The 14,000-nt window shown below is 41.2% G+C and overlaps 1 protein-coding gene across 18 annotated transcripts in view; it reads left to right on the top strand.

Moving 5' to 3' along the window:
- DTNB (dystrobrevin beta) overlaps window positions 1-14,000 on the top strand; it is a 214,843-nt gene that overhangs the window by 58,623 nt on the left and 142,220 nt on the right. For all 18 annotated transcript variants that reach the window (XR_008747996.1, XR_008747997.1, XM_055809646.1 and 15 more), the window contains 2 exons: window positions 710-876; window positions 11,543-11,667. Coding sequence is in view for 16 of the 18 variants with exons in the window: in XM_055809646.1 (XP_055665621.1) it covers window positions 710-876; window positions 11,543-11,667 (292 nt within the window). In the remaining 2 variants the exon portion in view is untranslated. The remainder of the gene's footprint in view (window positions 1-709; window positions 877-11,542; window positions 11,668-14,000) is intronic.

The following is a 14,000-nucleotide window of genomic DNA, read 5'->3' on the forward strand; positions in this document are numbered from 1 at the left end:
GGTAGAAGAACAGGGAAGAAGCTTTTAGGAAAAAAAAACAAAAAACAAAAAAACCCCAAAACTTAAGCCTGCTTCTGATGGTGACTCATTCCTACCTAATTGAATTTAAATTTCCAATTCTTGAGATGTTAAGATGCTGAGGATTTCTTCAGTTTAAGCTGTAGAGGTACAAGAGGCAGCTCACAGTTGGGGAGGAGCAAGGGAAGTTCCTTGGTGAGAGGCAATTAAGAGCAGAAGCCCCTTGCAGGGCTCTGAATTTGCCTCTGCTGTGAAAAGCGCTCTCAGCTGGTTCTAGGGCAAAGTGATCTCCTCAGGCAGGAGTAACCTTTATGAATACAGCCTTTCTGCTTTCCCTGTCCACTCGTATGTCTTCTCAGTGTTGTTGGACTTCCACAGGGACTTCTGGGTCTGAGTGTATCCAAGGAGGGAGGAAGCTGAAGGAAGAAGTACTGAATTTGTCAGGTGGAACTGCAATGTTGTCCTCACATTAAATTTACTGTTAATCTTACTGAAATTACCTGCTCTGCAACCAAAATCCATGATCTGCCCAGAATAACAAGTGGTTAAGAACTGGGGGACGGTTTGGAAACTCCAGGGAAATTTGATGGCTGAGGTTTTAGTAAAGTTTGCTTACTACTTTTTTTTTCTTTTCTTTTTTTTTTTTTTTTTTTTCCTTCCACCCCTCGCCTCCTTCCCCATCTCCACCAAGTCTTCCATCCCGTGGAATGTTCGTATTGCCGGTGTGAGAGCATGATGGGTTTCCGGTACCGATGCCAGCAGTGCCACAACTACCAGCTCTGTCAAAACTGTTTTTGGCGTGGCCATGCAAATGGGCCTCATAGCAACCAGCATCAGATGAAGGAACATTCCTCCTGGGTAACTCACCTTTGTTTGTCATGCTGAAACAACCACCTCTGTACTTATTTATTCTGAACATAAGAAGTTTTTGTAGAACTGCACAGTAGGACTTTTAAAGGTTTTCAAATAGCAAAAGCATATAAATAAACAGTACTGGTTTTATTACAAGTAATGTTAATTTATTGATGGTTGTCACCATATTCAGTGCTGTGTAAAGCACACAAGACGGCACCATCCTTCTCAAGGTTTAATAAGTGTGTTTCCTTCCCCTCTTCACATCAGTCCTGCTTTTCCTTTATTTTCTTCTAGCTTAAAAAGACTTAAAAGTCGCGATATCTTTCCTCCCTGGAAAGGTAAACCAGTTAGCATGAATGCTGTGCTTAGAAAGAAACTTCATTCAAGTGGCATCTTTCAAGATAGTATTTCTTCAAGAGAAAAAAATATTGTCATTGTCCTGATAATTGTAAATACTCTCATTGAAAACTCTTAGTTAAAAAGCCTTAAAGAAATTGTATAAGAAACAGCATTCAGTTGGATAAATATGATAATTGCATCTCAAAAAATAATAGACAATTTTAGATATAAACCCCCCATTTTATGGCAAAAGATTAAGCCCAGCCTTTTACTTATTCAAAGAGAAGTTCAAATGATGGTTGGATTATAATTAGTAATTATCTTCATGAGGGAGAGTTATTACAGTATTACTGTTTCATTTAGAAAATTGGACCTTAATGCCATTCAGCAGTTGGAAGGTGAAGACAGGAAAATTCAGTCTTAAATATTGGCCTTTTTTAACTATATGGGTAATAAACTTCTGGAACGTTTAATCTAAACCACCAGTAGATTATTATCCTCTTAAGTATATATAAGTCCAGTCTGGATTTTTTAATACAAAGACGTATCTAAATAGTAGCTCTAACTGTAACGTAGATATTGCCTTCTGAAGTGCCTGACCTGCATTTGCAGTGAGTCAGGTCAGACGGACTGTGCCCCGTTCTAGTACTGGGATCTCCGAACCGCTCATCCCGGTATTGACTTTCAAGGCATTTGATTTTTACGAGGCTGTAGAGAATATTTGAAGGTGTAATGTGAATTGGAGGAGTGGGAAGTTATAGAAATGGAGAAGGAGGATATTCAAACTGTTGCTCTTCTGGTAAATGAAACGGTGAAGGTTGTTGCATGATGTGATCTGCCAGACAGCCAGAACAATCCCTAGCTTTAGCTTGCACCGAACGGCACTCTGCCGAGCAGCTCCTATGGTAAGGTTTAGGAGTTGGCACAGGTGAGGAACCATGCCTACTAGATAACCGGAGTGTAGCCACCTTGCTTGGAGATCAAGAATTCAAATTATCTGCCATCAGGACCAGGTGGTGGCTCTGGAATTGTTTCCTTCTGTACTTTTCATGTAGAAGAAGAGGGAATTGCACAAACAGAAGGAAAATTAAGCAAAGCACAGAACTGGAAGTAGTGGATTACTGGAAAAAGCAGAAGATACAGGGAAACAGTTTTTACAGAAGAAAGGAAAGAATGTATCATTTTGCAAGGGCATGTAGTTGTAGGACAAGAGGGAATGGCTTTACATGAGAGAGGGGAGATGGAGATGAGAGATGAGGAAGAAATTCTTCCCTGTGAGGGCGGCGAGGCGCTGGCCCAGGCTGCCCAGAGCAGCTGTGGGTGCCCCATCCCTGGCAGGGCTCAAGGCCAGGCTGGACGGGGCTGGGGGCAGCCTGGGCTGGGGGGAGGGGGCCCTGCCTGTGGCAGGGGGGTGGGAACTGGATGGTCTTTGAGGTCCCTTCCCACCCAACCCATTCTGTGATTCTGTGAAAGAAAATAATGATAGTTTGGAACCTTGGAAGGACTAGGTTTTAACATCTGATCCCATGAAAACATTAATGCGTAACAACAATTGGTCCAGAAGTCTGTAAAAGGAATTTTAGCAGCAGCAAATATGGCTCTCTGGTACAGAAACAAGACATAACTCATGCTAATAAGGAATTGCAGCAGTGGGTGAAATGGGAGGAACACTTACAAGGTGTGCTTAGGTAAATCTGTTTGCAGGGGGTTTGTGTAGTTCAACTATAGAGTTACGCCTGGACGTGAGCCAAAAGAATAAAAGGCATGAAGAGGGAAAGAGGTATTTACATTTCTTGTTCAGCATAGTCAGCATCCAAATCAAACTCTATTTGTCTAAAGGTGAAGCAAAGACGAAAGATGGAAATCAAGGACAAAAATGGAGAAATTTCAGTAAACAATAAGATAATAAGGAGCATTTATGTTCCTGTAGTCTAAAGTAATATTTCTGCCACTAACTCTAGAAACTTACTTCTGAGCCTTTTTAACCATTTGCTGTTTTTTTTAAGGAACAGAGTGTTTTAAATGGACTAAAAAATTCAGGGATATGTAAAATGCTAGTACAGACTGGGGTTTCTCCTTTAAACTGAGCATGGAAGAGGGTTCTTTTGAGAGATGTCTCTTGCATATTTTTTCTTTCAATTTTTTTTAAACTTTTACAAGTCTCATGTGTTCATTTTATGAAAATTGAAAATTAGTATTTCTTAATTTAAAAAAAATGTATTGTAATTTTGGATTTGGACTGTACTGCTAGTTAAATGACAGACAAGGAAATCCATCAGTTGGTGAGGTCAGGGATCTGAATCACATCAGTCTTCAGTGGGACACTTCTGCCTTCATTAGTTGGGTGGCTAGTACTGATGGTAAAGGGGCAGAGCTGAACCTGACAGAAAGATGAAGAGCATCCATCAAAGGTAATGAATTTGAAGGGGTCTATTCTGCATCACTGAAATTTTCCAAAAAATGCAGTTCAGTACAGAAAATTGCAAAGTTCCCAGGTGGGATTAAGCAGCTGCAAAGTTTCCTGAAGGTTACAAGGCTGGGGAGCAGTTCTGCAGAAAACTGTTTGGGGATGTTACAGCTGCTTATGAACTGAACATACACCAGCAACATCAGACTGTTTGTTGTCTGACAGTTGTGCAAACACTATATGGTGTCTGGAAAGGAAAACGTGACTGCAAGATGTGCATCTAACTCTTTGGTTTTACTTGACGCTGGTGCAGCTTCAGCTGAAATAGCATGACCTCTTGTGTGTGTACTCAGCAATAGTTTCGTGAGTGAAGACCCGAAGGCTCCTGCTGACCAGGTCTGCAGACATTAACTGGTACTCTGACACAATAAAAAAAAATATGTATTTTTCCTAGGTTTTCAATCCAGCCAGTTCTAGTTCAGTCTTGTATGGTGTATTTTCAGAGTTTTGGAGCCCTAAGACCCAGTATAAGCATTAATAAGTATTTTATTTTTCTTGAAATTCTGAAGTGCCTTTGATAATTTTTGATACTATGAATCATAATACAGCAAACTTTAAATAAATATAAAAATAATACATGTAATACGCATATATTACTCTAGTGATTTTATAGATGTGTGTATAAGGCAGAAACCTTTTTTTTTTTTTTTTGAAAGAGGCTTTTCTACCTGAACACTTTGCTTGTTGGGGCCTGTTTGAGGCGGGGAAAAAACCCACTTCACTCTCTAAATTTTTCCTTCTGGGCTATTTCAATTTTGGTTTGGTTTGGTTTTTTTTGTTTTATTTGTTTAAAGCCTTAAGTACTGATTCATTTAGTTATGTACACCCAGCAGGACTGAAAATCCAGTTGTTCATTTTGAAAGCATGTAGATTAGTCCTTGTTCCTTCTGTTTATTTTTTTGTTACATCTGCTGAACTGAAGCAGCCTCTGTCCTCTATAAATTTCAGGCAAAATGTTAAAATAGCCAAGTTACCCTAAAGGCTTATACTCTAGGGGATGAGGTTTGATGGCTTATTATCAGCTGTAGTTGAGTTACAACATTCTTCCTGCTATAAATAATGGAATGTTTGTTATTTATAACCACCCTTAACATGGTGGCTTCGGAGTATGTATCAACAAACCAAACCAATGTTTAGCTGTTTCTATAGTGATAATATCTATGGCTTCCGTTGGGAAGTCATTATACTGGGTACTAATCGAATCTAAACCAAAAGACAGACCCTTTCATCTACCAAGTTAAAGTCTAACAACACTGTAAGTAGCTGTTAATAAGATTTTGCTGTCAAAATTACATCTCGTATTTCTGGTTCATTTTAATTCCCATTTAGACTGCCTTAAAGTTATTAAAACTTTTTGAAGATGTTTTTTTTGGGTCCCCCAGAAAACAAGTCAGAAGGGGACGCGCTATTAAATAATGTGCTCTGCATCCCTGTCACGTTGCTGTCTGTGTGGACTGCCACCATCACATGGGCTCCTGTTTTCAAATGATGTGAAACCCCTTTTCTAAGGTGGCGTTTCCCAGCAGAGGGCACGCCGCTCTTGCACACAGGCAGGCAGCCTGCCTGGCAGTCGGGGTGACCTAGACATCAGGGTGATGTGGGCATCGGGGTGACCACTGGTCCTCTGCAGAGACCTGGAGGCAGGCACATCTGCTTTACCTTCTTTCTCGCTGTACCGTTTCCATATGTGCATTATACCCGCTTCACTTACCATATGGGCTTCTTTCTGCTTGATTTGTTTGGCTGCTCAGCACAATTCCTCTGCTGGGAAAAGAGGGAAAGTTCTCCACGTGCTGACTCTGAATTATTTTTTTTTTGCTTGCTTGCCTGTTTGAAGTATAGAAGAAGGGCAGGTGGGCTGCCTTACTTCATGTTTGCATCCTTTGTAGTTTATGATATTACCAGTCATATCAGTAAAGTGAGGCAGACCTTGGAGGGGCTGGGTGGGGACGATGACAGATAACATTACAATCTCAGTTTTCAAACAAATGTTCTTGCCAACTGAGTTGCAGTTCAGTTTTTCGTGAAACTTCTAAGCCCATCACACCAATTGTTTGCTAGACCCTGTTGGTTGAGGTGGACGTGATTTATAAATAGACAATTAGAAAAAAGGTAGAAAGACAACTGTTGGTAATGTGGTTTGTATATTCCAGCTTTCTCATTCCATGATGGAAGTATTTTTATTTTTATTTTTTTAACAGAGGTAGCCTTTGCTAGGAAGGCGGGTGGTCAGAGAGACAGGATCTGTAAACCGTTCTGAAAGGAAAAGGATCTGGCAACAGGGTTTCAAACATATGGAACATGACAGTTGCGTTTTACTGATAATTTCTCACCACTTTTGTACAGATCACACAGGTTTTCAGTGGTATCTGTCAATAATAACAGTTTTCCCAGCAGAAAGTGGCCGGTCCGTTCGCATTTGATGCACGTCTCTCAGCCCTGTGTGTTTGCGCAGATCTAGGCAACTCTGAGGGAAACGCTTGTCTGGGTGCAGGCGCAACTCAGTTTTGTCTAAACTTAGTTAAGAACGTGCATGCTCTGCACTTGCCGTGTTTTTCACAGGAGGTCCCTTCAGAGCGGTCTGACTCGCTGCTCTCGGGAAGCAGCCGCAGAGACGGGCTTGCAGCCACAAGCGGGCAAGCAGCACCGGACCCGCACAGTGCAGCTACATGCAGACACCTGTCTTCTTGCTCTCTGGGAAGAATTAGTCGTTCTAGCACTTAAAATGACTTTTATTTATAGGCTAGTTGCACACTTACGCAGGCATCACTGCATAAGTTGTATGTTGGTTGTGCTTTGTTTATAGTTAAGTTGGATAAACCCATGATTGTGTATTAAATAAAAATGTAGAATCCAGGACAGTCCTTTGGCTGATGTATTGATGATACGTTTACTGAAATAACTGAACTCCGTGTGTGTGTTTGGTTTGCATTTGTTTCTCGGGATCAGTGCCAAAGGGAAAGTGATTCAATGGTTAATAGGAAAGGTATTTTAACCTTACCTTGTGGCTGTACAAGTGGAATGTGAAATCACCTGAAGAGGTAGAGTGCACAGTCAGGGTCTCCTTCAACTTCTTCTGTTACAGAAGAAAACAAACATTCCAGCCTCTCAGAAGCTTTTCTTCTCCTTTTTTTTGAGCTTTCTCTGACCCCCTTGAGAAGCCAGATGTGCTTGCTGGTGGGTAGACGCTGTTTTGGATCATGAAATCTGTGTTTTCTCCTGCTTACGAGCTCCAGCAGCAGCACCAAGGAGTGCCGTTTTGCAGCTTACTGCTGTGGTGGCTGCAGAAGATGTGCGTGCAGGCCGGTGCTGTGCTGGGAGAACGACAGCTTCTGTAACATTCACCTGGTCGCTTCTGACCTCAATTCCTTGTTCAGTTGAAAAATGTATGAAAATGTATCATTTAGAAAGTGGTGGTGAAAGTGATGTTATAGAAACAGTTCTGGCTATCGGGATATCTAGATTGGTATATAAATCAGTAGTTCACCTGACTCCAAACTTCATAGGTGTTTCAGAAGGCAGGAAACGCAAAAATGTGTGTCTCGGATAACCAGCTCAAAAGGAAGGGGATCCACTGGAATGTCTGGTCACTGCATACAGTGTAACTATTGAGAAGATTCATTGATTCCTTAAACACAGTAACAGGTGGAAAACATTTCTCACAAATTTTATTATTCTGTGCATGGTGAAAAAGCAGCAGAAAGTGTTTATTTTGAGTGTTTATTGATAGACCTGGGAAAAAGGTAGGTATCCTCCACTGATAGGTCTAGATAATGCAGTGAGGCTGAGAGAGTTTGCTGGAGAAGGAATCTCAGAAAGACTGTAGAGCTTAGAAGGCTCTGTTGTGCTGGAAAGCAGGAGTCCTGCAAAAAGCACTGTGGTTGTTCCTTGCTGATGCACTCCAGCGGCAGCGCTGCTGGCGCATTGCTGGAGCCAAGCTGACGTCTGCATCTCCTGAACCTTTTGGGACAACACGGAGAGGAAATGTTTCGTGAATGCCTTGGCAATTACCTGATCAGTAAAAGGGGGAAGAAAGTTGCTAGATGACAATATTTGGGAGGAAAACCAAACCCAGGAATACCTGGGCTCAGGAAGGTTGCCGAAATGTTGTGTGCGGATAAAGAGCAGACGTTTCCCTGGTGTGCCAGGCTGTTGTTTGGCTCATCGACCGCACTTAGCATCAGGCTGATCTAATGGCCACAGCGATGCAAATCCTGCTGAGTCATGTACCGTGCCCATTTAGGAAGTAAAACAAAATGGATTGCCTGCCAGCCGTTCCTAGGAGAGCACATGGGTGAAGCGGAAGGTAGAGCCGCACGTTGTCGGCTGGTTTCTACAGTTACGCTTCTGTAGCAGAAGGAAATGTGAAGTGGTTGAAAGCCCCTGAAAATAAAGGCACCCAGGCTGTTTTCCCATCTAAAGCTGAAGAGAAATAAGACCATAAATCGGACCCTAGAATGTGTGAAACCTTTTTCAAAGTCTGAAATTCTTTATTAGTTTTAACTGCTTATTTGCAGTTGAAATTTATGAATGCTGGGGCTTTTGCAGTAGTACATCCAAGTTCCAAACTGACTGAGAACCTGTTGCGACAAAAGTTACGGATGCTTCATAAGGCATAGTTTGCCTCCAGCTATTTAGAAACATAGATTAAAGTCAAGAAGAAACAAGTTGAACAGCTGGGGAGGAAGAAGGTGGTAAAACCACAGCAGAGCTAGTGATGGGCCAGTGGATGGTGCTATGTGCCGAGGTTCGCAGGGATGGTATCAGCGATGGGGAAGGGGATTGTGGTATTTGAGGGTTTGCGGTGGTGGTGGACAAGGGGATTGTGTCCCTCTGGGGCTTGGTGTTTTCTGCTTTTCTTGAAAGGGAGACTTTCCCATCTTTGCAGAATGCAGATGATGTTAAACAGGCAGGAGGTCAAGGTTGGCGACAACGATGAGAGAGAGGTGTTTTTTATTAGAAATTGCTAAAGTAGAATTCAGCTAATTGAAAGGAAAAAATAGGTATTTCTCAGGGAAATGAGATATGCATAAGAGTTATACTTGCCTGTGAAGTACTGTGCTCATTCAGCATGCTGTGCTGTTTTTCACTGTCAGCTGCACTGAGAAGCATTATCAAAAAGTTGGGATCAATGGAAATTATCTTTCCCCTATAATTTTCAGAAAGCGAAGCTGCAGTAGTGGCTCGGTTGTATGGCATTCTAGACAGTGCTGCATTTGTTTGACAAAATAAATAGCAGGGTAGCACAATAGGATACAGTGTTTGTTACCACAATGGAAAAAGCCCTTTAAAATAGCCTAAAAATACTGCAAAGAGGAGGTCACAGAAAAGGCATGCTGAGAATAGATGGTCTGCAGAAACCGAAGGATGAACAGGGTAAAGGGTAAGTGGGAAATACTCTAAAGGGAAGAAGGAGTTGGGAACAAATTGAGAGAGAAATAAATGCGGACTTTTTCAACATGTAGAAGAATTAATTTAGGAAATCTGGAGTTTTGGTATGATCACATTCGTGTGCATAATGTAAATTTTACTGTGGACTTAGTAGTAATATAAAGATTGGATTGTGTTTTTCTTAGCATTTCAAAATAATTAAAGGCTGATAACCACCTGTAGAACCTTTCATTGTGAGAGTGCCATGCATGCACTTCAGCACTGTTTGCAGGGATCGTCCACTGATTGCAATCTACCAGGTTTTCTCAACACATTAAAAATATAAAAAGAGAGGGGGGGGAAAAAGAAAAAGGAAACCCATCAGCTTACCATCAGTATGTGTTTTTTTTAGCACTTACTATTTAGTGAATTAGTAAGCTGAAGTGCTTCTGAACATGCTGATTTACAGAGCTCCCTATAGGAGACTAGCCTGAAGTAGTTAATTATCTTGAGATCCTACTGAAGCCCTTCTGGGTGAGAGGAGATAAGAATCTTATACCCATCACAAGATTTTTGCAGTGGTACTTTGATAGGGCCAAGCCTTTTTTGTCTGCAAAAGCCAAAGATAATCTATGGGGAAGCTCCATTGCCTATTTCACCGAGGGGTTGTATGGCTGGTTCTCCACGGCCTTCCTGCGTTGTCCTGCTTCACAGGTGGGATTTGTGGGCTAATGAATAAAAATTTCAGAATCTGAAAGGAATTAGGCTGCAGCATGTTCACTAATTGGTTTAATTTGTGAAACGGTATGGTCTTAACACAGTAACCAGGCCCGCCTATACATTGTAAAGCAGCGTTAGATGCTGATGGAGGCGTGTGACTGGAGTTTGACTGTAGCTACCACTCAGATCTTCTCTCACCTGTACTCCAGGGAAGAATGTGGTCATGAGCAATACTGTTTTTTTCTCCCAAGACTACATGCATCAGTATGAGGCAGCCTCTGAATTCATGGGTTTTACAGTTTTCAATTAGCATTGACTTTGAATTGTAAGGTAGTTGAAGGAGGATAATATATCTTCAGTTAAGAACCAGTTATCCTAATATGTTCTCACAGCGTCCAGCTCATCTTTCTTTTCTCATTTGAAAAGAATTCTTCTCTTTTTCCATTCTTTTCCAATTGATATTACTATTTTACTTTATACTTAAAATGCATCCCAATCTACTACAAACCAAGTAAATCCACAGAGGGGACAACTTCCTCGCACGCAGCTTCTCCACTCAAAAAAGCCTTTCTTGCCTGTTTTATATTGCTAAAGCCAAGAGGCCCAGAGTTGAAGAGCCTTCCTCGTTTAATAATTACTAATTGTTTATTTCAGTGTTAGTAAATATTAGTTATTGCTAGCTACTAATTTAAATCAATTGTAACTATATGTGTAACTTCTGTCCTGGGTAGCCTTGCCTCCTGTTTAAGTCAGTGTAAATCTGAATTTTGATTTGAATGTGCCTTGAGAATTGGTTCTAATTCCACTTTGGAATGTCTTACAGGAGTAGTAAAAAAATTGTGTAGGAGTAACTAGGTTACACATGTGTACTGTTAGTCAGATCAGAAAAACAAAACTACTAGGTTACCTCTGAGCATAATCTGGCCTCCCATATCGCTGGCACAAGTTTGCTGGATGTAATAACATTTTAAGACTTAATTTTGTAAGTCAACATTGGACTTTAAAGCACATTTTAAGTGTGTGACTCAGGCCAGCTATCCTTTCTTGTGTGTTTGGTCACACTTGTCACCAGCCGTTCAGCCTCGCGTAGATGATCCCAGGACAGGTGCTTCTGTGGGATTAGTCAGCACAACCAAGTGAATTTGTGAAAGAAAAATAAACCGGCCAGCTGTGTATGTCTTAGCACTGTGTTTCACCTTGACTTTGCCCATGATGAACAAAAAAATTTGAAAGCTGTCTCTCAAAACCAATTTGCAATGGAGGGAGGAGGTGGGTGTAGCACCAAGTTCGGTGGATTCTGGCAGGTGGGAAGGGAGTGCAGTGCCAGCGGGTGGTAAGGCTGTGCACACAGGTGATCTATCGGCTGGTGTACCATGTCCTTTGCTCTTCCCCTGCCTTCCCTGCAAACTACAGAGTGGGTTTTCAGAAGGTGTTGTGAGTAAGTATAAGAAATCCCTTTACTGGATATGATTGCCCCTTGAGTTAATTCCTGATAGATGAAGAAATCAACTGATTGTCTGGTGTTTCTTACATACTTTCGTTTAACTACTTTCATTTTTCAATATTATAGCACACACAAAAGAAAACCAAACCTCAAAACTTGTCTGCCTCTGTAGTGTCTGTTCTGATTTCTCAGATATGATAGAATGTAACTGGATATTTCTGGATATTCTAGTACTGTGCATTTTTTTACACTTCTGTGTTATTTGATTGCACATATCAGCCTGCTCTTTGTAGTAGTCAACTCATTTTTGTCATTCTTTTCAAAAACAGAAATCACCTGCAAAGAAGCTGAGCCATGCAATTAGTAAATCGCTTGGTTGCGTACCAAGTAGAGAACCACCTCGTCCTGTATTTCCTGAGCAGCCAGAAAAGCCACTTGATCTTGCACATATAGTGTGAGTATCTATTTTAACCTACTTTTCACTTAATCAGTGATACAAAGCAAGGTATTTGTGGCTCTATTTGACTTTGGAATAGGCTAGCAGAAAGGAGCCCTTAAATTAGAATTATAAAGTTGTGATGCTGAAACTGTTATGTTTCTCTGAAAAAATATTTCAAACATACTGCTTTGTTGAAAATGTCTCGTTGGCAAAAGAGAGATACAGAATATGTTTGTGTGCAGTTAGACTAAGGCCTGACTGTATGTTCTACTTGCATCTATTGGCATATCAAAGTAACAATCAGCCTTACCTTTTGTACATCACCATATTGGATCAGACTCTTATTTTCTCATTATAGATAAAAATAATATAAACAAAACAATGTTAGACATGTTTACTTGCAAGTTAACGTTGCCTAATATCAGCAGTAGCAGGGCTTGGCTTGGCACTGCTGCCTGGGACCATTGACTTTACGTTTGTATTTGTTTCACTGAGAGGTTTACTGTGTTTTTCTGTTCAATGGCATTGTTGTTACCCTTTCCTTCTGACCTTATTGTCAAACTGATGGAATGATTTTAGTGAAATGCCATTGTAGTGGTGTTGGTTTGAACAGACTTGAAATCAGTCTGCTTCCTCCATTTGTCAGTTTTCACATCAAAAGTAAAGCCTGAGACAAAAAAACACCCAAACAAATTCTGTTACTGTGTATGTATAATAAGCTAAGCCTCCAAATAGATCTGTTTTAATTTCCTACAGAGTCTTGAGAAAGTCTTTTCATATACCTACATTTAAGCCTGTGCTATAGAGAGGAGCGAGGAGCAAAGCAAAGGTATATAGTTTATATAAAATGGAGAACTCTCGTTTTCATGAGTATGCAGTAATTTGCAGTTCTGAGGGTAAGTGGGGTTGATGCACTTCTGGTTTTCTTTTGACATCATAAATATGAGATTCTTCTTGAACTGTTTTCTGTCACAATTTCTGAATGGAGAACCAAGGTATTCCGATCTGAATGGCTTATAACCTCTGACAGTTCAATATTGGGATGTGCTGCTTTGCCCTTTCCTAATGCGATATGATTTTGATTGACTGGCTCTTCCGTACGCTCCTTTTAACAGTTGTGGCAGTCATTAAGAAAAAGCTGGAGGTTAGCTCGTCAGAATATTGGAAAGGTGAGAAATATAAAGCTTATCGTAGTATGGCACAATACTCACGTGGCTTTCTTTTGTGAAAAGCATAGAAGAAGATCCATAACGTGACTTGGAAGAGTGGTTGCAATGCTGGACTCCTCAAAAACGTAGTTTTGAGCTTTACCAATTTCTGCTTAGTTGTGTGATTGTTTTTTCCAGCTCTTGCATCACTGAATATTTACCAACTTCTATAACGCTTGCTTTAGTCCTGTGCAGTGAGGGGAGTTGATCTGATTTAATGGAGTATAATTGTTCTGATTTGCTCTGTGAAATTGCACTCACATTTTTTAAATAAATAAATAAGCCTATTATGCTACTGTTCCATTCAGAGCTGAAGTCTGTGTTCTCCTAAACGAACAGCGCATCAGACCCGCAGGAGAAGGTTATACCTTGTCTGCAGAATGAGCGCCATGCCTTGGCCGGGCTGTGTCGTGGAGCTTGTCACTTAGCTTAAAATCTGGATTTTCTGTCATAAAGGTGCTGCTGAGCCTCACAGAAAACAATTTCATGTTTAAAAGCTTATCAGATCACGAATCTGTTCACGTTTTTAGGTTTTCCTCTGTGCTGCTTCCATGTTGAAATGCACTTACATTCACAAGAGAAAATCAGTAGTTTACAATACTGCTATAAAAAATAAAAGCATATGTAATTGTCTAAGTACAGTGTATGAAAATAATTACAGCGATGGTATTGTGACTGCCTGCATGAAGGAAGGCTGCAGAAACTGATCCCAAAACTACCAGCCCAAGTTTTACTTCTGACGCAGTTGCCAAGTTTGATGAATTGCTTCTTTCTTGTGCTAGGACTCATTAATTCATTAATGGATCGAACAGGTTTCAGTCCTCAGCTAGAATGGTAAAGGGAAGGCTGGGTGGCTTACTTCCGTGGTTTGCATTTTAAACGCGTGACCCACCGAGGGTGCTGGCAGAAGAGTGCCTCCGAGCTTGCTTTTTGCTGCCGGTCAGTGACAGATGACATGAACCTCAACCCCCAGGCATGGCATTGCCTTTGTCCTGAGCCCAGAGGCAGCAGCGGTGGGAGCTGGCTGGGGAGATGCTGCTGTGAGAAGATGGGCAAAAGGGTGCTGGGGGCACCCTGGGGAGCCTGGCAGGAGCACATGGCCCTGGGGGGACACGGGTAGGGGTACAGCACGGTGCGTTC

The sequence above is a fragment of the Falco peregrinus genome, chromosome 7, assembly GCF_023634155.1.
Source record: "Falco peregrinus isolate bFalPer1 chromosome 7, bFalPer1.pri, whole genome shotgun sequence".
Lineage (NCBI taxonomy): Eukaryota > Metazoa > Chordata > Aves > Falconiformes > Falconidae > Falco > Falco peregrinus.